Here is a 22,825-nt window from a genome sequence, read left to right as displayed (position 1 = left end):
ATAAACATTTCAATTTGTTTTTTAATTATTTGCAATTGCTACCAAAATTTTATTATAAAAATGAGATTGCTTGAAAGTTGAAACACACCAATCAACGGTTGTTCTCTCACCCATGAATCATGCATGATCCTTTTTCTTCCACCCCGATCGATCTCCCAGATTCAACAAACACGGTTTTTACTCATTTTGTTTTAGATTTCTTATACTTGTACAGTTCAAGGGTTAGTTCACAAGTTTCTCTCTGTCTCATTAAGATGTATGTATTGTGATTTTCGTTTTAAGTATTTCACAAAGATAAATTGTTTTTAATGTCTCTCTATTTCATTAAGAATCAATAACTTGTTTTTATTTCACAAAGATGTATGTTCGTTCAAATGAAGTTACCAATTAAGTACACTATTTATTCTCCGAAATATATTAATGGGCCAAGAAATCATATAAGTTAAGGCCCATTTAAAAGTATCATCAAGACCTTTTTCAATATCGGTGTCTTTGTGTCTGTTCGTATATTTTATCTCACCCTCTCTATTCTCTCTCTCTCTCTCTCTCTCTCTCTCTCTCTCTCTCTCTCTCTCGCCTGTAGTCTGTAGAAAAAGTAGGACGGAAGAGCCAAGGATCAACGAAAGAAGAGATGGATCCAGACGCAGTTGCAAAGGCTTTCGTTGAGCACTACTACTCCACCTTCGATGCAAATCGTCCAGGTTTGGTTTCTCTGTACCAAGAAGGATCCATGTTGACCTTCGAAGGCCAGAAGATCCAGGGCTCTCAGAACATCGTCGCTAAGCTCACCAGCCTCCCTTTCCAGCAGTGCAAGCACAACATCACCACCGTCGATTGTCAGCCTTCTGGTCCCGCCGGCGGTATGCTCGTCTTTGTCTCCGGCAATCTTCAGCTCGCTGGTGAACAACACGCTCTCAAGTTCAGCCAGGTTTTTTTGCCTTATCTCTTTCCCTTTGTTTAGATCACTTCGATTTTTACTGTTTTCCCTGAAATTCTGGGTGTTGATCATCTGCGATAGGGTCTTAGGGTTTTTATTTGTGCGATTAGGTCACTAGAACCTTGAATGGTCTGGAATTGTCTCGAAATTTTAAGCCTTCCTTGATGCATTTAGTGATAGATCCGTAACTAGGTTGATAATGTGTGATAGGGTCTTAGGGTTTTTATTCGTGCTTCTCTGTAGATTGATATGCCTATTGTCACTAAAATGCTTGAACGATCTCGAAATTTTAGACCCTCCTTGATGCTTATAGTGATGGATCCATGATTAGGTTGGAGTTTCCCCCCAATGGTTGCGTACATGTAATCTCGTGTCATTTAGATTTTTTCTTGTGGAGCTTCTATCTCCTTGCACTTCGTGAATGTAGCATTGGAAAACTGCTATTTGCCATGATTCTGCTAGGTTTTGTCAACTATGCTTATATGTGATCTTGTTGTCTCAACTCTATATAGTTTGTGATGCTTGTAGGGTGTGTATCATCTGCCGTAAGACATTATTTTCTCTTTTTAGTGTTGAACGCTCTTTACTAGATTTGTTCGATAATATGTTCGATAATATGTTTTTGGCATTGCCTCTTAGTTCTTCATATCAAGGTACTAGTTGTATTCTTGTTATCATGTTTGTGTGAACATCAAACTTGTGGAATGTATGCATCGAGCAAAGTGGGATGAATTCATGTCAACTTGACCTACTTGTAATAAGCTACATATGCATCTCTCGTGTTGTGAATCACGCACTGGATCCAAGCGTTTGCTGTTTGAATTTTGCCTGATTCCTGAAATACTTGTATTTTGTGTCCAGATGTTCCATTTGATATCGAATCAGGGAAACTACTACGTGTTCAATGATATATTCAGGTTGAACTATGCCTGAGGAATGCAGTGCCAGGGGTATATGAACCATTTATTGGAAGCCGAAAAGAGAGTGGTAGAAGTTTGGGACTATTCAAGAACTGTTTGAGATGGTTTTAGATTTGGAACATGAAGTTTGTTTCAGGTGGTTTGCTGTCTGTTTTTATTTTAATCAATGGAGCTATTTGTTACTTTGGTTGAGATGACTCCTTTTGTTTTCGGCATTGAACCATGATTCAGTAAGGATAAAACAAAAGATTATTTGAAATATGGTTTGAGAAAGCAACTATAACTATTCTTTTGCATTTTGATCGCATAAAAGTACACTACCTATTCTGAAAGTAAATAAACAATGAGGGTGCCCCTGTTTCCAGATAACAGTTGTATTATTGAGTCACAAAGGAAAGTATCATTATTCATCGTCGTCGAAACCGAATTCTCGCAACAACTCTGGTACTTGAAGTTGAGGTCCAATTTGTGTTCCATTCCCATGGTTGTTTTGGTCATTGGAGTTGGAAGTCCCCGCAAGTTGGTTCTTGATTGGACGTAACTTACCTTTGAACATCCCGTTAAGCATACCTCCGATGGATCTGACTGGGTGGCTTATTCTATCTTTCAACATGAAAATCATCGAGTACTCAGAGAGCTGCCAAGTCAATGTCAGGATGATCACAGCCGAGAGAAGTACATGGGTTATTGTGTTCTGCTTCTTCACCTTCTTGATGTCCTTAGCTAATTCTTCTATACTCTCTTCCAATTGTCTCTGGCCCTCGCGTTTTCCTTTGGATGGTGCAGATTCTTCTTCTTCTTTGGTTATCACACCTGCTTTTTCCTTGGACTTTGGTGATTCCAACTAAGTTATAGACAAAAATTAGCATCAGCACTGAAATGGGAGTAGGTCATGGACACATCCCAATACAGATAATGTTGTGGAAATGAAACAGCAACTAACACAATCATGTTGAGAAGATAAGCTCACTCTTATGAATTTGAAATAAGAATTAGGAGACACACACTAACAATTAATCTTCATTTTACTGTGATAATTGACAAAGCTAAATCAAACGACAAACAGCTTGGATTTGTTCGATTCAAGATCATCAAATCAAATCACAGCGGAACAATTACACAGACTCAATAGTTTATCTCAAAAATAGTCATGATTCAACCTTATTATACCCAGAAAAGTTGATTTGGGGCAACATCAGATAAATCAACAAAGGAGAAAACAGAGTGATGGTAAGTACCTGAGAGATAAGCCTAGAGAGCAAAAGCTGATCATCGTCGTCTTCAATGAAAGCGTCACCAGAAGCTTCTCTCTTCCTCTTCTCAATAAGAAGCTTCTCGATAGCTCTACTCAGATTCTCCACATCCTCACTCGACTCCATTTCACAAACCCTTCTCCTCCAACCTCACCGACGCTCCAAAGATGTGTTCTGTTTGTTTATTGTTTTTTTTAGGTAGAGAGTATTTGTTTGTATTGAGAATGCATTGTCAGGACACGTGACATCAATTGACGGCACGGCACCTCCACCATTTTTGAGATGGGCAATGGCGTATACTCAACTAAATAAATTAATATTTACAGAATAATAAAACATGTAATAATGGAGTACCAGTTTAATTCTTTAATAAACACAACTCTGCACGACTAAACCTCGATTCACACTTAGATTCCGTGTGATTTTTTTAGTCCACAACGGATTTTTTCCGGCAATATCTACTGGCAGTTTTTAGAGAGTTAAGAATAAAGAAAAAGTAAACGAACAAGAGAAGCTGCTACCACCAACACATAACTAATAATCATCTAGCTGCGGAGACAATTATTGAAAAACCTATAAGTGATCGAGAATAATAAGCAAATAAGAACTCTATATCAAGTACAGAAATAAGAATTGGTTCGCTGATAGAAGATATAAAGAAGATCACAACATAGGAGTGTGTCGAAAAAGCAAGAAACTCTAAAGAATTGCAACAGAAATCCTAAAATCTTTTTGTATGCTTTAAGAAATCATGTTACATAATAACGACATCCATGAAAGCACAAATAAGAAGGCTTCTCTATTTCTAACAGTAGTAAAATAGAAAAATTCCTTTTCGAAATAGTAAGAATATAAACTCCCTGATATCCACATGATTTTCCCAAACCCCCCAACAAAATATAGATAACGAACATAGAAAAACTCTAATGGATATATATATATATATATATATATATATGTTTATATAATCAATCCTTCTCTTTTTTGGTTCTGCTTCGCTCTGCTCTGCTTCCGGATGATGTATAGCTTCACCGTTTGTTGTTTGTCACTTCACAGAAGCTTCCATTCTGCGAATAGACATGTCAAAACAAACATTATTGCAAGAACATGAAACTAACAAACATTAGGTTTAATTTCAGACAAGAAAAGTAATGTGAAAATGAATGATGGATATCATGATGGAAGAGATCGTTTCAGTCAAAAACAGAACAAACATCAAAAATTCCCATTTTGCGTGGTTGCTTTTCAAGAAAACCCTAATTCGAACCTCCATTTCTAACAAGATAAGGAAAGAACCAAAACCCAGCGGAATCATTTCTAGATGATCAAGAAGGAAACTTTGGTTGAAATCTAAACAGATCCATGACGAAAATAGAAAGCTTGAATCATTGAAATCAAAGGCAGAAACTACCGATTTAACTCAAAATTTGAAAGAAATTTGTTACCAGAAATCTCTTTTCCGGAGGGAGAAGGAGGCGTCAAGACGTAACAGAGAATCGACCTCCCAACCATGGAAATGGCGGAAACGATGCCAGCGACATAGAAAACCATAATCAGAGCAATAACCCAAGGCATCAGAAGAAACCCGATGAAGAAAGTCACAGATCCACAGAGCATAAGAGCCACAGATATACCAAGAAGCAACGACGCGAACCCAGACGGTGAAATATGAGCCATGGAAGGCGAAGACGAAGAGGGAGGACGAATTCTAGCCGGCGGATCGGGGAAATGATCAGGTAAAGAAATCGGCATAGGAGGAGAACGGAGAAGATTCAAAACAAGAGCTGATAGATCGTAGAAAACCCTAGATTGTTGTTCATCTCGTTGCCTTCTCATCATCACCACCACTGTAATCCAAAAAAAATAAAATCCGAGGAAAATTGCTTGAGGAAGAAGATAACGAAAGGAAAAAAATGGTTTGCTAAAACCGAGGAGAGAAGATAAAGGAAAGAGCCGCAAATTGATTGGGTAGAAGAAGAAGAAGGTTTAATGGCGATTGCCAACAAAACACGATAATCTCTCTGTACACACAACAAAACGATTGAAATTTCTGCAAAGACTTTTTTGTTTTTGGTCTTTTGTATATAAAAATCTAACATAAAATGAAGAATCGTGTTTTGGATAACGAAAAGTAAAAAAGAAGGAGCGTGTGGACACGCGATGGTGTTGGCGAGTAGAGAGTGAGAGAAGAAGGGAAAGGGACAAACGTGGGACCCAGTTATGACGCGTAGTTGGGTCTTATCTTCTACCACATTCTTATCTAACCTCCTCTTTTCTTGCTTCTCTTTCTAATAAATTTGTTCCAATCATACCAGAGAAGTCGTTTTCTTGTTTGCTTTTTGTTTATAAATAATTTTTGGTTATTTATATATTTGACTTTGGTCTATAAAATTTTTGAATAAAAAAAAAAGACTGATAGCTTTTCTGCGAGAATGACCGCACTTTAAGCTGTCTATCGCTGAGGTTCAAATCAGGCTACTTGCCCTTGGTGTTGGAAAATGAAAGGATTTGTGAAATGACTAGACTCAAGATATGGTCGATGATGAATTATTGAAGTAAACTAGATCCCCATCAAGTTAACTAACATTAGACTCAAATTATTTTGCTCAGGGCCCAGTAATATATATGAGCCAGGCCTAGTTTTATGAGTAATATTTTTGCACCAATCCATTATACGCTCCGATCGGAAAAGCTATTAACTCCCTCACAGGACAACAGAAAAAACAAGTACTGTACAAGATTACTGGAATTTTTTTGTGTTGAATAAATTTCGTTCTTGAATTGGTGACCAGTTTTAATCATAAAATTGTTCTTTTTTATAATTCACAGATTTTTATGTAAATTTAATAATAAAAAAATTTAAATTGTAGAACTTTACAAGCATATGAGAAAGCCTATTTTTTTTTTTTTTACATCTTTGTATCGACAAGCCCCGATCCATAGTCAATTCCTACTACGCGGAGTAACGCGACTTAGTGGAATCGAATTCCGGTGAGGAAGGCGGAGTCAAATGGACTTAACCACTTGACTAAAAGCACATCCCCCTGAGAAAGCCTATTTATCACTAACTTTTCTGATAATTTAAATCACTTTTATAACAATGTGGCATATATATAATTGCAATTAAAAAAAAAACTCTATAAGTTATATAGTTGATATAAAAAAAATAGACATGTTACAAAAAAAAAATTTAAAAAGACAACTTTTCAAAAATATTAATGTCAGAGATCTTAAAATAACCGAGATACTGTATATATCTAGTAAGTTTACTTTCTTAGTTTTTGTCAAATTTTAGTTATTAAGATGTAGTTTTTATTTTTGGATATAAGGTTTACGATTTGTCAAGATTTAGATTTTAACTTTTAGGATTCAAGTTTAGTTTTAGGATTTCGAGTTCAATTGTAATACTTTACTTTTTAATCACTGAATCTAATTGACACGATCCATATCTCATGCCTTCTTGGTAAAAAGGAAACATTTAATTAAAAAAAACACATATGCATGTCAAAAGAATCGAACTGAACTCAAAGACATGAAAAATGTTAGAGATCTTAATGTTAGAAGATCATATTTTCATGTTAAATTATCTGAAAAACTTGTCGATCAAATCTTCATGAGAATAGAGAAGATATATCAACGACCTGCAAGATATATTATAACCAAATTTGTCTTCTCTAGGCCCTCTACAAAAGTATAGAGATGGCCCAAAATGATATAGGTGGGCCTACAAATACATAACCAGTGGCCAGTGGTTTGCTGCTCTTTAACAAGAGAGATAAACAAGTTGATTTGGTTTCCATATAAACAAAAACAAGAGGTCCCTTCTCAAGACTTAAAAAAAAAAAAAAGACAAATACCTGGATTTGATTGTTTGTTTTTTATATAGTTAAGAGAATTGAGTAGATAACATAAATTGGGAGTTAATTTAAAAGAAACTGGATCAGGAAGACAGGAAGTGTAGGAGTAATGTGTAAATTTTTTTTTTTTTTTGCTAAGATAATGGGTAAAATTGGGAAGCAAAATTGTTGAAAAAATTATTGAATTATAGATAGGGCATAAACATTACACACACATGCACACAAGACAGAAAACATGAGAGAGGTAATAAAATAGAAACATCATCTTAAAAATGTCAAAAAAAAGGAGAGATTAATTAAGTAAGAAAGATTCAAATAGAGTTGGTGTCATAAGGTAACCAACCCAACATGTAATTATTCAGACTTGGTCCTGCTCCCATTCCATCTTGCTGCCCCTGATACCTGCTCCATCCATTGTTACGAAAATTTTGTATTTGAGATACTTTCTTAAGAAAAGCTTATAATAGAACACAAAATAAAGGAGACCAAATTGGTTATATAGGATAAAGTAGCTACCCGATCTGAAGAATGGGTTCACACTCCAAAGGCTGGAAGAAAGCTTGGGAGTGTTGATGATGACGACCGTAGTGATCAACCTCTTCTTGGTTAGGGTTCAGCTGGAGTGGCATCTGATACCCATCAGCTAACTGTCATATGTATACACACACTCTTGTTACTTGAAATGATTAATAACCAAATTTAGTGATATGCATTTATTTGGGATGAGAATGTATATTAATTACCCTTAGTCTTAGAGTTTTATTTGTCTCAGTCAGCATGCGTTCCTGCTCCAAATATTTGTGTTTTCTTGGTTACATTAATTTTGGATGTGGAATTTAGAAAGGAGAGTGAGTGAGTATTAGTGTTTCTTTATTTACCTTACTCTGAAGATCGTTGAGCTGGTCGAGCATAAACTGTGTCTGCAGAATTAAACACCAAATTTAATAATAGCCTAATCTTACTATGGAATTAGATAAGTGTATAAAGAAGATATGAGAAATTGATGAACAAGTAAGTACCCGGAGAGCTCTGATCTGCTTCAAGGAAGAATCAAGCTGTCTCTCAAGTGACTCAAGCTCCTTTGTACTTAGAGGCCCAAGATCTTCTCCCAGTAGATTCCTATTTCAACATCAAAACCATCAAAAATCTGCTTAAAAAAAAACACACTCTCTAAGAGCTTTATAATTAAGGAGTTAGCTTTACCTTTGGGTTCTCTGTAAGGCGTCGTAACGGTCCTTAAGCTTGAGATACTCCTGCTGGCTACTAAGTTCCTGAAGTATGACACATCAACATTAATCAATAGATTCAAACAATAATAAAAGCTAAGCAAAGAAAGTGAAGTAGTAAGTTGAGAAGAAAGAGAAGAGAAGGGGGTACAACTGCTAAGGCCTCTCTTGAAGGCACATTGGGTTCTGGTGCTCCATAGTTACACTTTTGGTACCTCTCCAGTGTCCGAAGCATGCTTCACACCACACACACACAAAAAAAAAAAAAAAACATCATTTCTTTCATTAATTACACATCAAGTGTCCAATAAACCTTGGTAATCTCAAAATCAAGTTCTGGAAATGAGTTTTTAACTGTTTACTAGGGTTTACAACAAAATCTGGGAGTTTTCCAGAGAAGATCTAAAGAACCCAGAAAGAAGGATGAATCTCCAAGTACGTATCCAATGGATTTTAGATGAATTTGACATTGGAGTCAATTCAAACCAAAATTGGAAAGCCCTAAGGGTTACCAAAATGGGTAGCCGTGGAAACAATAATCCCCTATGAACTTATATGAATCTGACAACAAAATTGAGTGATTTGATCGAATTGGACGAGCCCCAAATCAAAAGGTGGAAACTTTAAGCTCCGAAGAGAAAACCCTAATTAAATAACTCACATAAGAAATTAAGTAACCCTAATTTCATATCAGATCGATGGTTGTTCTCAGATAATGTAAACTAAGTAGATATAATTCCAAGGAAAGACAAATAAATAAGCATTTAAAATCCAGCAACAAAGAAAAAAATAGAAAGAAAACAGAAGAGGAGAAAATCAAAAACAAAAATGGAAATCAAGAGAAACACAAAAAAAAAAAAGCAAACATGTTTTAAAATGATACAGATTTGGGTATCCCAAAAAATTTCCTATTTGCTTCTTTTAAAAGGATGATAGAACACGTACGACACAACAACACATCACAGAGACCCATACAACAAGACATTTTTGTGTTACTTATATATATATATATGAAAAAGGGTATGTCCATATAATAATATACAAAAGTAGATATATACCTCGAACTACTGCAAAACTCGTACAGCTTTCCTCTATTTGAGAAGATGATGAGAGCAACTTCTGCATCACATAGAACTGAAAGCTCGTATGCTTTCTTCAAAAGACCATTCCTTCTCTTTGCAAACGTCACTTGCCTATTGATCTTGTTCTCTATCCTCTTCAATTCTACTCTCCCTCTTCCCATTTTTTCTCCTCTCCCAAAAGATCTCTCCTTCTCTCTCTCTCCCTCTTTCCTTGCAAGCAATTCTATATATATGAGCCTCTCTCTCTCTCTCTCTTTTTCTTTATATTTTTCTCTTATTTTTTCTATGTTATATTACTTTTTAAAGTGTACATATACATTTGTACAATCTCACAACACTTCTCTCAAGTACATATAAACATGTCAGCTTCATTACTTGAAATATTCTCTTTCTATACACTCTCAGACTCAACTATATACCCTCCAATACCTCATAGGATTTATTCAAATATTGCAAAATTGAAAAAATGTTAATTACTCTATCCATGCTTTGATATTTTCAAACCTAAAAATTTGGTGCATTTTTATGTTTATACATAATTAGTAAAGGAGGGAAATTAGAGTTCCACTGTCACCAACACTTTATTCTGGCAAGTGGTTTAATTTTTCAATTTCAATCCATATATAGTTTAGAGAAAAATGTGATTCTCGCAAGAAAGTTGGATACTTTTTTACTTGGTTCATCGAATTATGTAGATTAATAATTGAAAATCCCACATAAACCCTAACATTTAAAACCATTATTATTAAAGCTTTTAATATGTTGAGAGAGACAGAGATATTAAATCGTATGATTCGTAAGAGTGTGATGTTGAAAATGAGAGATTAATGGACGGTGGAGATGGCGCGTGGGTGATGAGTGATTGCAACCCTAAACAGAAAAGAGTAGGGCAATGAATGAGTTCGGACACGTGTCGATATCTTGATGGTAGGGTCTGATAAACCCACCTGATTTTTTTATTAAAAGAAATTGATTTTAAATTTTAAATTTTTCTTTACTTATAAAATCGAGTTCAGGGAATCATGTGACCTAACCTTAACTAGGTGAAGCCTCGTACGATTTTCCCAACTTACGGAACTACCCTTGTGATTGGTGAAAAATGTAAAGTAAAACACACTTCTCCTCTTTTGTGATTCATTTATGTTTATTCTTACTGCTAGTTTTGATAAATCTTACTGCTAGATTTTCTGTTCTTTATTTCCTATAGTACTAGATAATGTTTTGTTAGTGAAATTAATAGTAGTCTTCAAATAAAATACAAAATACAAATGTCTATTAGTCTACTTTATTAACCACCATTTTGATGTGGCCAAACCAAAATTAAAAACCATGTTGATAAATTCAGTTTGGTATGATGAGAGTCTGAGACACACAAAAAATATGGGAAAGAAAAAAAACATAAATGGATAAAATAAACAGAGTTTTGAATATAAGATATAGTTTCTTTTGGTTATCTTAGGGTTCGTCCGATGTTAGAGATCATGTCTGACCGAAAGTCTTAGTGCTTTTTGGTTGCAGACGTAATTGCTTTATTCTGACCGGTAAGTAGGTGATGGACACAAGGGTATGATTCAATTAGAAAAACTAAACATAGCATTATTATTCTGTTTGGTTATATTTAAACCATTAGCTTATTTTCTTTGATTTGCACATTGAATCTCTTATTAATCTCACTTGCTCGTAGAAGCATTTTAAGCAAATTTGCACGAGTTATTATATATGTTGTCTTCATGTGGGACTCAAGATTTATGATATTTTTATTTGCTTTAGTTTTAGGTAAAATAAAAATAAAATAAATTAACTTACATTCAAAATTAGTTAGAAGGGGTATATGAGAAGAAAAGGAAGGCAAGTACGAATTCACTTCTTATCAGATCTGGTCGTATAATTCAATGTAAGATGATGACAATTGATAGAGATGATGTGCATTAAACCAAAAGAGAAACTAAAGTACATTCAACTATTTATTTATTGATGTCATACCAATGAAGTAAAAACATATATCTTCTATCTTTTCCTTCTCTTTTTGTACTCTTTCCTTCGTTTTTTGATACCCCAAATTAAAATTTCAAATCTTCCCTATTGATAATATATGTGGTGAATTACAAGGTATGAGACGACCAACAAAAATATATATACTATATTTAGTTTTTAAACGTTTTCAAGTGTCAAACATTTCAAGAAAATATTGAAAAACATTCTTCTAGTCTCTTTAAGAATTTTTCCCAAAAAATCAATTTGTAATATATACCATTAATGTAATAAATGGAAACTTAGAAATATTCTAACACTGATGTGATATAAATATATTCTGTATAATTTTATTCTTCACTTGATTCTAACGTAAAACGTGCTTTTCCGTGTTTATCTATAATTCTATACCAACATGTAAATCTTAAATAAATAAAGGTTTTATACAGTTTTATATCTACTAGTTAATTGTGTGTGCATAACACGTAGTATTTTTTTTAAAGAACACTATTTAGACATGATCTATATTATACTATTTGATAAAAATACATTGCATCATATCATTATCATTTATTTAGTTTCAATCTTTCCCGGCCATGGCTATATACACCGAATTAACCTCAAATAAATTCTAACAAGTAAAAGTAAGTCATATTATACATTTTGAATGGTTATACGAGATCTTGTAAGATATATAATTCGTAAAAGTGGATATGGCCGAATAAATTTCTCCGTTTAAAGCATAAGAAAAAAGGTTAGTAAGAAAGAAAGAAGCACTTGGAAATACTCTTTTGGCTTTGGGATCATATGCCCTGGATGGAGCACATAATACAGGTCCCATTTGGATGGATGGATCATCCAACGATGAGAGATCCAACGGTCCTAAAGAACTTCTCAAAATCAAAATGCTATTACACGTAGGAAAGAAAGAAGAATCTAGATGTGAAGCAAAAGAGACGACGGTGATCGATAGGGGACCATATCAACTTGCAATGTTTGCACTACAAACTAGAACAAATAAATGCCACGTGAAATCCTACACGACAGCTAAGTTGCGAAGTACTGGTGTGTGATGTGGTCCATTGGCGTGAGATGAGAATCGGACGGCTTTGAGCCAATGTCGTGAAGGGTTGAAGAAAGAATAAGAACCGTTGGATAGATCGGCTAAAAATAGACGGACAGGGTCCACGTCAAGACGTAATGGAAAGGGGACCTCGTTGCCCAAAATAGAAAGATGGAGTTATCGTCAAACAAGTCACGTCTGGGTTTATTGAGTGGGGTTAAGTTTTTGGACCAGTCTCTCTACTTTTTTTTTCACCCCTCCTCCTCTACAATATATAGTAAGTTACTGTTGTCATAGACTCTTAGTCATTATGCATTAAAAGGTTTTCACTTTTAAGCGTGCAAAGAAAAATTTGGTTCATACTTCATACTATGCCGTAATTTATCCAAACTACTAATTAATGAAATGTTATTTAGAAACTCATGTAGATCTTATTAAAGTGTTGTAAATAAATCTTATTTCAGGTTCATAACTAATTATAAGCACATAAACTATTTAACATACATAAAGTCATTCATGAAGGGACTTAAGATATGTTGTGACTGGGTGTAAATAACTCTGATCCTTGTAGAACCTCATGACACAATTGAAACCATGTTTTAATGACTAATCCAAGATAAGGATAGCACCAGAAGAGAAGAGTCCATCGAAATAGATTTGGAGGAGTGTTGAATCTAGTGTCGGTTTCAGATATCGGAAGGAAGAATGAAGCTTTATTTTGACAGTTTGATATATCCACTATATTATATATTTTTAAGATTTGAGATACTAGAGCATAGCAGTTGAGAGTGAATCTTGAAAATCCGTTCACGCCAACGTTTGTAGATTGATGAATGCCAAAGCAGATTGAGGATATAACACGTGGCCTTAGGTAAGTTGGTGGCCAGATAACCATGTACAAATGTACAATCATCCTTTTGACAAGAAATTTTACTTAGATTTTTATATATATACGCAGTTAGAAAAGAGAATGGAATAGGAGACCAACTCTTAATAAGACACGTAATGTTATAGTAAGAAAAACGCTCAAACATTACTCATGAATCTTTAAAAATGATTATTGCCATATATGTACACTAGTGAAGCTTTAATACAAGTCTTCATTTTTCATTTAACTCGTAGAGGCGTAAACAGGCAGTTGCTTGACTTGGCTCCCTTTAGAACCGGCCATGTTTCATAACATTGTTATGACTATGGAACCATATTATATTTAGAATTAAATTAAATGAATGAAAATATATGTAATCTCTTACAAACATAAATAAGGTTGTATGAATCTATCTATTTATGTGAAGAACAAAAAGATCTAAAAGTTTTGCATCACCTCAACTAAAAATTTATTTTTGTCTTGAGATCAAAAACGAAATATGGATTAGATTAAAAGGAGAGCGTATATACATTTGTACTGTGTGAGAGATTTTTTTTATCTTTTCTTTTTCACTACAAGTAGATGTTATTAGAAATTATTTTTGATAAACTCGTTAAACAAAATATTTGTAATTTGTGATTAAAAAACTTATGGGCTTAGCCATATATATCTGTTAGGCTAAAGATCAAAGCATTTTATATGATCCCCTCCCAAATGTCATGAAAATCGACGATCTCTAAAATTTGCCTGAAAGTCTTTATTGGTTAAACTATATATTGCCACTTGGTCTAGTTGACTGATTGAAGAACCTTTAGTTTTTAATTGTAACACTCCGGTCTCAGGAACATGGTGGTGCATGCGGAGAGATTTAAAAGGATTGATTTGACCACCTATGTCACCAAAATGCACTTATCTTTTCAGTCAACTGTCCTGGGAGAACTCTACAGTTTAGCATGTTTGGGCATAAGTAGTTTCAGGATGGGTGACCTTCCGGGAAGTGATTGTCGGAACTGTGTGAGTGAAGACAAAACACAGAAAAAGATTATATGGTGATTTGTAGGATCGGTAAACAAGTCTTTAATGCCTCCAAGACGTAGCGGACCAGCCGTCAGATAAAGGTGGGCCTATGGGCCCGAGAGATGACGTGGGGCCCACTGATAGAGACGGTCGGGATGTTACATTAATAATCAATAATATAAACTAAAATGTGTCTCTCCATCAATTGACCTTTCAATAATTTTGGAGACATTAGATATGACATGTGGATTAACTGTAAAGAAACTGTTAACTTCCAATTATAATTAACAACTTCGGATTTTAACTTCTTTCAAAGGGGATGTGCTTTTAGTCAAGTGGTTAAGTCCATTTGACTCCGCCTTCCCCAGCGGAGTTCGACTCCACTAAGTTGTGTTACCCCGCGTAGTAGGAATTAGCTATGGATCGGACCTTGTCGATCCAAAGATGTTTAAAAAAAAAAAAAAAATTCTTTCAAAACTAAATAATGTTTCTTACAGTCCCTATTATCCTCTCTTGATTGCATAAGTTTCATCTTCCACCACATACACACATTCATCCAAAGATGATTTCAATTTTATCTCTCATTTGCTATCTTTTGTTTACCTTATTTTGTAGCTTCACTTAGAGATGATATTGGTTTGTGATTTAAATGTTACGTAGAATCTGTTGTTATTAATTTAAAATTTTTAATTAAAATTTTAATTAATTTTTTTTAAAAGTTTGTTAAACCTTAGTGTTATTAATTTAACATTTATAAAAAGTAATCTAAAATCTTCATAAATCTGGATTTATTGGATTCATATTTTTATAAAGTCATTAAAAGTTTTGTGTTATTCAATTAAAACAAAAGTCTATGATTGTTAATGAATTAAATTATTATGTTATTGATTTATGATTTTTTAAACTTTTCTTCACAAAATAAAATCATGAAAAGTATCATCATAATAGAAAGATTGTTTGGAAAACTTTACAAAACTATGAAAAAACTAATCAACAAAATTATATAAAACTCTTTAACAATAGTTTAGATTTTTTTATTTATTTACTTTCTATGATTTTTTTAAAGTTATCAAAAATCTTTGTAAATTAGAACCAATAACTTCTTAATTGTTTGCTCAAGTGTGCCTTGATGAATAAATCGTCCAAATTTGGGCATATGAATCATCCGCAAATACCCAAGTGATTTTACAGGCTTTGTTTTTGCTTGTTTTTTTATGGACTAATGAATCCAGTTCGTCTCTATTAGATAGGACCAATTAATCCAAACCGAACTCATTTTACTTCTCCGCCAATCGGTTTATATCGCTAAACCGAATTCAAACTTCGGTGTCCGGTTTCGAATTAGCCATATCGTGTCTATTTAGACCAAATCTGACCGGAAATTTCGGTTCGGTTTGAGTAGCAGCTCAGTTTTGTTGCATCAACAAGCGAACAATATAGACGCACGTCGTCTTTCCCTCGCGTCATCGTCCCAAGAGCGCCTCTGTTTCGCCGGTACGTTCCCGCAGCTCTCTCCTACCAATCCTCTCTCCGACCTACTCACGCGGCTTCGTTTTCCATCTAAAGTCCTTGGTCGTATAAGCTCGTCTCTAGCCATGGCTCTTCCGCTCGGGAAGCTCACTATCCTCATCGGCGCAGGTCTGTGCTTTTATAGGGTATTTCTTGTATTAGGGACTAATTTGAACGGTGCTCCATTGTTTTGTATTGGTTTCGTTGATGAGTAATCTCAGTTAGAGGATGACAAGTTAGGGTTTTTCATAAACCCTTTGATTGCTGTAGAAAACATCAGTGTCCTTGACTGGCTCAAATTTTAAGACTTTTGATCATTTAGTGTGGTTATCATCAGTGTAGTATTGGATTCGGATTATATCTTTTGTCTTAATACATCTGAATTGTTTGTTGGCTCTCTGTAAACTTTTATTAGGAAGGAGAAGTTTATGTTTAGTTTCTCTGTGAATGCACCTACTAGTACACTGATTGTGAACTTGCTGAATCGATTGATTTCGTGTACATGCTTAATGTTCGTCCAAGTGACTGCAATTACTCTATATCGTGATTTTGGCAAATGTTACTTTAGGTCTTGTTGGGTCAGCATTTGCTAGAGAAGGGGGCTTACCAGATTTCTCGAATTTGGTTTCGGGTGCTTTTAAGGTATTCAAATTTCTATATTGTGCAAAAGCTTGTTGACTCCACATGTGTATGATGCGGTTTGGCAAAATGAGGCAGTGGGTTTTGTTTATGTTGACAGATGGTATTTAAGCAATTGAAACAAGAAGAACCTAGCAAATCAGCTAGCAAGCCCCACAATGATGTACTTGTGGCCCAGGTTAGTTTGACATTAATCTATTGCTGAGGATAAGCTATCGGATGGAGCTGGATAATATAGACTTGCTGAGGACTTAGATTTATTGTGAATCAATAGTGTCTTTCCTGAGCCCTATTTATTCTTGTAGGTTAACAGTCTTAGGCATGAGATACAGTTGCTGGGGTCAAACAGACCTATCACCATTGTTTCAACACCAGGATCAGGTCCTCTGGAGTTTTTTACTTTTTATATTGAAGTTTTGTCTTCCTCTTCTGCACTAATAATGACATAAATTGGTTTAATCTGAAACTTGGAGTTGGGTTTTGCACACTTAAATTATCTGGACGTTGTTTTTTGAAATCCTTTTTCGGGTTTGTTCTCTTTTGCTACTTCTCTCATATCAAACAAGACAGTTATGCTCTGATCGGTGGATTTTTTCTTCCTAGCATTAGCGAGTCATTTCATTAGAGTAACACCATTCTTTGTTTACTGTTTATCGAAACTCGGAAGAAAACAGTCAACACTTTCCTTTAATTCACAGGTGGTAAAAAGTATGGTCTGATCATTATCGTTGGGGTGATAGGCTACGGATATGTGTGGTGGAAGGTAATAATACTTCACCATACCGGAGCTACTTAAAATTAGTTAATTGATCATTTGAAGTGTTGTGGGCTAGTCAAGATTTTGTATTTTGGAAAACATTTCATTGGGTTATCCTTGCTAATTAGTTTGACCTGGTTTAGTTGTTTGCAGTTTCTTTCTCTTTTTTGAAAACTTACTGCTCACTGATTTACTCTGCAACAATCTCAGGGCTGGAAACTTCCAGATTTTATGTTTGCGACAAGGCGTAGCTTATCAGATGCATGTGATGATGTTGGCAAACAGATCGATGGTTTTTACTCATCGCTCTCGGCAAGTTCTCACTTCTCTTTTCTCGAGCACTCTTATACTGTTCGCTTACTAATTTGTCTTGATTTGACCATTGAACTCTATTCTTATCAGTTATGATGGTTTCTTTCGTGAGCTAATCCATTTAAATGATCTAGTACAATAAGTATAAGTCAAGTGCAGAAGATCAATATTTTGTCTCATTTTGTTTCTGTTAACATTTCATGACAGGGTACAAAACAGGAGTTAGGTTCACAAGTTGACAGGGTGGGTCGTCGTTTGGATGCAAATACGGAAGTTATTGAACAAACAGGACGAGAGGTATGTTGGATTGAATTTAAACAAATACTTCTGTTTCACTGCGTTGTCAAGGCTTTCTGATGACTCACTATTTTCTTTATACTATATCAAAATGTTTAGGTGACTGAACTACAGGATGGTACAGCAATTATAAAGGATGACGTTAAGTCTGTTTTCGCTGCTGTTGAAACTCTGGTGAGAAAATTGAGTAATTGCATATATGTTCATCCGTTTGTTCTCCCTAAAAACAAGAAAAGTGAGATAATCTTGTGATCTTCATGATTGTCAGGCAAACAAAGTCTATCGTATTGAGGGAAATCAGGTAACATTTGTCACAGTTGTAGTTGGAGAATTTTTTGTGTTCATCAGGCATTGTGTTGATTGAATTTAAATTTCTTGGCCATCCATAAAGGATATCACGCTTAGGGGAGTTGGGGCTCTGCATGCTCAGTGTCGGGAGAACAAAAGAATTCAAGAGTCCAATAAGGCAGGACCCTTCTCCATTGTGCAGTGTATTTTAGGGACATTGCTACATAAACTTTCTTTTATAATTAGGCTTCTCCATTGTTCGTCTTATTTACCCAGACTTCTTTTATAATTAGGCTTTGCCATCAACTTCATCAGTGCCAGCCCTTGAGGCAGCTCCTATGACACCATCTTCAAGGGTATATGACTAAGTCTTTTATCTGGTCTCATAATGAATTTCAACTGTTCATCAAGTATCGGGATCGTTACCGATCTTGTTCTGTTCTATTGGTTTTTTGATGTAAGCAGACTCTGTCTTCACCTCCTGCTTCTCCCGATGAATCCCAGTCGCCGTCAACCCCTAATGGAGCTCAACAGGTTTATTCTATCTCAAACCAGAGTTACTGATTAGAAACAAAATTCGTTGTAAAGAGTACTGACATTTCATTTGGACAGTCACGGGGCCCACTTCAGCACACTCAATCTATGTCTGGATTGAAGGTAAACATTCTTCATCTCTTCCCTATCAATTAAATTTTGAGCATCAATATGCGTCAAACTTAACCTAAAACAATTGTCTATGAATTCTGTTCTTAGGACATAAATGAAAGCTCTAGTAGCTGCGAGACGTCTTCGAATGGAAAATATTCTGGGGGAAACGGTGCATCAGGCTCGAGTTCAGGCGTGTTTGGTAGGTTCTCAATACCAAGAATAGTGAGGGCTCGTACTGTGGTCAACACAGTGCCTACTACTAACTGAAGAGAGAGATTGTTTTTTATTAATTATTAGGATTAACAAACAAGAAGGGGGCATGTTGTATCTAGTAAAGTATTTGAATAGGTTTTGCTTTTTTTTTTGGCATTGTGCATCGAAACAATGCCATCAATGGTGCATAATTTTTTTGGAGGGATGCAGCTTATATTTAAATGGGTTTATAGGTCACAGTTATCAGTTTGTTACTGTTTTTCGAATACAAGAGGTTGAAGATAGTTTCTTTAATTAGATATGTTCGGTCGAAAGAGCTTTTGGATACAACAGTAGCTATTATAATGAGAAGAGGTTTAAAGTTATCTTGACATTTAGAGAAACTTACGTCTGATGCAGGAACACGAGCCCACAATCATCCATGTGAGTCATTCCTCTCTTGCTAGAAACAACTATAAACATGTCCAATTTGGTACTGTTATATCTCCTGGGCAAAATAATGATCTCGTATCGTCCCAGTTACTTTGCTTGTTTCCAAGCATAATCACATTTAAAACTAACAAAACATGACATGATACAACCTCTTTATCATCTCACAATGTAAGGCAGACTTTTATAGGACCAATGTAATTGCCATGTGGACCAGCCTTTTTATTCAATACAAAAAAAAAAGGAAAAGAAGAGATGGCCAGACAAAACCATCGTCAACCTCTGTATAAACTGCATTACGAAAGGGCAGAGCAACATACTGATTAATTGTGACATATAATCCAATTAACTATAAGCTGCATCCCTACAAAAATTATGCACCATTTATGGCATTGTCTTCACTAAGCAAGGGACGAGTATAGACGCAGCATGACCTATTCAAATCCTCTTCTAGCACTTGCCCATTTCTGGCTTGCTGATCATTTGAATGATCAAACTCTCTCTTCAGTATTGACAAGCCCCTATTGGGGTCCAATGGAGTTAGTAGGCACTGTGTTGACCACACTACGAGTCCTCCCTATTCTTGGCATTGAGAACATACTAAACAGGCCTGAACTCGTGTTCCCCGTAGTTTCTCCAGAATGTGTTCCATTTTCGCTTATCTCCTGAGACCCAAGTTTATAAAAGATAGTTTTAGGTTAGGCTTGACCCATACTGATGTTTGAGACTTGAGGAAAAGGGAAGAGGGAAATAATATTTACCTTCAAACCAGACATAGATTGAGTGTGCTGAAGTGGACCACGTGACTGCCCAAATGTTATGTCAGTATTCACTAAAACCAAGTTCAGTTTCTAATCCAAAACACTAGTTTGAGATAGAACAAACCTGTTGAGCTCCATTAGAAGTTGAAGGCGACTGAGATTCACGGGGAGAAGCAGGAGGCAAAGACAAAGTCTGCTAACATTAAAACACCAGGGAGGAATAAGCAATAGAACAGAACAAGATAGGTAACAATCCCACTAACGTGATGACCAGGTGAAATTTATTGTGAGACCAGTTTAGTCATTTACCCTTGATGATGGTGTCATAGGAGCTGCCTCAAGGGCTGGCACTGATGAAGTTGATGGCAAAGCCTAAACACAATAGAAGTGAGCAAATAAGATAAAATTGTAAATTATGTAGCCATTTTCCTAAAATGCACTGCACAATGGAGAAGCCTCATGCCTGATTGGACTCTTGAATTCTTTTGTTCTCCCGACACTGAGCATGCAGAGCCCCGACTCCTTTAAGCGTGATATCCTTTATGGATGGCCAAACAAATAATTTCGATCAACAAATGCCTGACAAGGAAAAATAATTTCCAACTACAGTTGGGACATATTGTACCTGATTTCCCTCAATACGATAGACTTTGCTTGCCTGGAAATTAAAGATCACAAGATCATCTCTCTTTCTTTTTTGTTTTTAGGGAGAACAAACAGGTGAATATATATGCAATTACTCAATTTCCTTACCAGAGTTTCAACAGCATCGAAAACAAACTTAACGTCATCCTTAATATTTTCTGTACCTCTTTGTAGTTCCATCACCTAAACAATTAAATAAATTATCAAGAAAACATTTAGAGTTATCAGAAAGCCTTGACAACGCAGTGAAACACAAGTATTTGTGCACATTCATCTAACATACCTCTCGTCCTGTTTCTTGAATAATTTCTGTATTAGCATCCAAACTACGACCCATGCCGTCAATTTTTGAACTTAACTCTTGTTTTGTACCCTGTCATGAAATGTTAACAGAAACAAAATGAGACAAAATACAGATGTTCTGCAACTAAATTAAATAAAGGTACTTGATCATTTGGATGGATTAGGCTCACAAAAGGAACCATCATAACTAATATGGGAAGTAAGAACTTGCCGAGAGTGATGTGTAAAAACCATCGATCTGGCTGCCAACACTATTACATGCATCTGATAAGCTGCGCCTTGTTGCAAACATAAAATCTGGAAGTTTCCAGCCCTGAGAATGTTGCAGTATAAATCAGTGCCCAGTAAGTTTTCAAAAAAGATAAAGAAACTACAAGCGAATAAACCAGGCCAAATTAATTGGCAAGGAGAAAAAAATAAATATTTTTAATACAAAATCTTGACTAGCCAGCAGCAATCCAATCGAGACTATTTTAAAGTAGCTCAAAATGGTGAAGTATTATTACCTTCCACCATACATATCCGTAGCCTATCACCCCAATTATAATGATGTAACCATACTTTTTACCACCTGGAAATTGAAGGACATTGTTAAAATAGAGCAGAAAGGAATACAAAACTTCAACATAAAAACTCCAGAGGACCTGATCCTGCTGAGGTAACAATAGTGATGGGTCTGTTTGAAGAAAGCAAGCTCAATTCATGCCTAAGACTGTTAACCTACAGGAAAAATAGAGACAAGACAAGTAAATCTAAGTCCAAGTCCTCCACAAGTCTATCTTATCCAGGCTATATTTTAAAACCTATTTTCGTAAGTAAGTAGTTTAATCTCAATAAAAACCTGGGCCATAAGTGTATCATTGCGGGGCTTGCTGGCTGATTTGGTAGGTTCATCTTGTTTCAGCTGCCTAAATACCATCTATCAAGAGAAATAAACCATTACCCCATTAATAAAAAAGCATCATAAAATACTAAAAGCTTTTGCACAACATAGAAGTTAGAATACCTTAATAGCACCGGAGACAAAACTCGAAACATCTGGTAAGCTCCCTTCTTTAGCAAGCACTGACCCAACAAGACCTAACGTAAAAGCAAGTGAACTGAACATTAAGCATGTGTACTAAAATTAATCGAAACAGTAAGACAGTCATGGGTAAAATTCATCATTCTTGGTGCATTCACAAGGAAATTAAACATAAACTTGTCTTCAAGTAAGCAGAATAATCTCCCTAACACATTCACGAGAGTAAAAACTGTCCCTGTGTTCAATTTCTGATGTTTTCAGATTGGTCGAAGAAACTAGGCGACAGATGAAAACCAGCACACTAAAGGGTCAAAAGACTTGAAATTGGAGCTGAAGAAGATTCGATGATTGAGAGACAGTGAAGCTACAGTGATCATTCTAAAGGGTTTATCAAAAACCCTAATTTTCAATCCTCTTATTTCGATTGCCCATCGACGAACCAAATGAGAACCCGAGAGGAATTCGAGCACCGATTAATCAATTAATCACTAAAACACGAAAAGGCCCAGAAAAGAACGGACCTGCGCCGATGAGGATGGTGAGCTTCCCGAGAGGAATAGCCATGGATGATGGCCTAGAGACGAAAACTCAACCCTGCGAGCTTGTACAGCGATGGATTAAGATGGCAGAGAAAGCCGCATGAGAAGATCTAAGAGAGAATTGGTAGAAGAGAGCTGCGGGAAGGTGCCGGCGTGAAAGATGCACTCTTGCGAGTTGCGACGACGGAGAAAGAGGCGGAGAGGAGAGAGAAAGAGAAGAAGAGGAAGAGAGAGACTCAAAATTGTCTTGTCGAATGGACAGTGTGT

The 22,825-nt window shown here is 35.6% G+C and overlaps 6 protein-coding genes across 11 annotated transcripts; 2 read left to right on the top strand and 4 right to left on the bottom strand.

Annotated features, from left to right (window-relative positions):
* Positions 1-543: 543 nt before the first annotated feature.
* LOC9326782 (nuclear transport factor 2) lies at positions 544-2,118 on the top strand. The gene is made up of 2 exons (XM_002893414.2): positions 544-928; positions 1,799-2,118. The coding sequence occupies exons 1-2, from the start codon at positions 632-634 to the stop codon at positions 1,868-1,870; spliced, it is 369 nt and encodes a 122-aa protein (XP_002893460.1). The 5' UTR covers positions 544-631; the 3' UTR covers positions 1,871-2,118.
* Positions 2,089-3,614, bottom strand: LOC9326781. The gene is made up of 2 exons (XM_002890673.2): positions 3,096-3,614; positions 2,089-2,701 (listed from the first exon to the last, which is right to left on the bottom strand). Exons 1-2 carry the CDS (start codon positions 3,234-3,236, stop codon positions 2,261-2,263), a joined length of 582 nt encoding a protein of 193 aa, XP_002890719.1. The 5' UTR covers positions 3,237-3,614; the 3' UTR covers positions 2,089-2,260.
* A 203-nt stretch (positions 3,615-3,817) lies between these two features.
* LOC9326780 lies at positions 3,818-5,204 on the bottom strand. The gene is made up of 2 exons (XM_021012762.1): positions 4,556-5,204; positions 3,818-4,177 (listed from the first exon to the last, which is right to left on the bottom strand). Exons 1-2 carry the CDS (start codon positions 4,947-4,949, stop codon positions 4,161-4,163), a joined length of 411 nt encoding a protein of 136 aa, XP_020868421.1. The 5' UTR covers positions 4,950-5,204; the 3' UTR covers positions 3,818-4,160.
* Positions 5,205-7,132: 1,928 nt separating this feature from the next.
* On the bottom strand, positions 7,133-9,652 carry LOC9329521 (developmental protein SEPALLATA 3). Of its 2 annotated transcripts, none has more exons than XM_002890671.2 (8): positions 9,252-9,652; positions 8,345-8,429; positions 8,171-8,238; positions 7,987-8,086; positions 7,846-7,887; positions 7,711-7,752; positions 7,484-7,614; positions 7,133-7,369 (listed from the first exon to the last, which is right to left on the bottom strand). In XM_002890671.2, exons 1-8 carry the CDS (start codon positions 9,434-9,436, stop codon positions 7,279-7,281), a joined length of 744 nt encoding a protein of 247 aa, XP_002890717.1. In that variant the 5' UTR covers positions 9,437-9,652; the 3' UTR covers positions 7,133-7,278. The 2 variants fall into 2 exon arrangements, with proteins under 2 accessions (XP_002890717.1, XP_020870812.1); XM_021015153.1 differs by having other exon boundaries at positions 8,348-8,429; positions 9,252-9,486.
* A 5,599-nt stretch (positions 9,653-15,251) lies between these two features.
* Positions 15,252-19,230, top strand: LOC9326779. 5 transcript variants are annotated; one of them, XM_021013063.1, is made up of 16 exons: positions 15,252-15,832; positions 16,272-16,345; positions 16,443-16,520; positions 16,648-16,723; positions 17,041-17,105; positions 17,310-17,411; positions 17,619-17,708; positions 17,808-17,882; positions 17,977-18,009; positions 18,100-18,174; positions 18,290-18,352; positions 18,462-18,530; positions 18,609-18,653; positions 18,750-18,843; positions 18,942-18,992; positions 19,156-19,230. In XM_021013063.1, the coding sequence occupies exons 1-15, from the start codon at positions 15,790-15,792 to the stop codon at positions 18,974-18,976; spliced, it is 1,017 nt and encodes a 338-aa protein (XP_020868722.1). In that variant the 5' UTR covers positions 15,252-15,789; the 3' UTR covers positions 18,977-18,992; positions 19,156-19,230. The 5 variants fall into 5 exon arrangements, 3 of the variants coding, with proteins under 3 accessions (XP_020868722.1, XP_020868721.1, XP_002893459.1); XR_002329403.1 differs by having other exon boundaries at positions 15,253-15,688; positions 15,761-15,832; positions 18,750-18,992; XM_021013062.1 differs by lacking the exon at positions 19,156-19,230 and having other exon boundaries at positions 15,253-15,688; positions 15,761-15,832; positions 18,750-19,151.
* Positions 19,231-19,376: 146 nt separating this feature from the next.
* LOC9329520 lies at positions 19,377-22,825 on the bottom strand. The gene is made up of 14 exons (XM_021013064.1): positions 22,541-22,825; positions 22,002-22,075; positions 21,837-21,914; positions 21,640-21,715; positions 21,502-21,566; positions 21,207-21,308; positions 20,976-21,065; positions 20,801-20,875; positions 20,673-20,705; positions 20,511-20,585; positions 20,357-20,419; positions 20,172-20,240; positions 20,048-20,092; positions 19,377-19,951 (listed from the first exon to the last, which is right to left on the bottom strand). Exons 1-14 carry the CDS (start codon positions 22,581-22,583, stop codon positions 19,808-19,810), a joined length of 1,032 nt encoding a protein of 343 aa, XP_020868723.1. The 5' UTR covers positions 22,584-22,825; the 3' UTR covers positions 19,377-19,807.

The sequence above is a fragment of the Arabidopsis lyrata genome (genome assembly GCF_000004255.2).
Source record: "Arabidopsis lyrata subsp. lyrata unplaced genomic scaffold ARALYscaffold_1, whole genome shotgun sequence".
Lineage (NCBI taxonomy): Eukaryota > Viridiplantae > Streptophyta > Magnoliopsida > Brassicales > Brassicaceae > Arabidopsis > Arabidopsis lyrata.
This window is presented reverse-complemented; position numbering and strand designations above follow the sequence as displayed.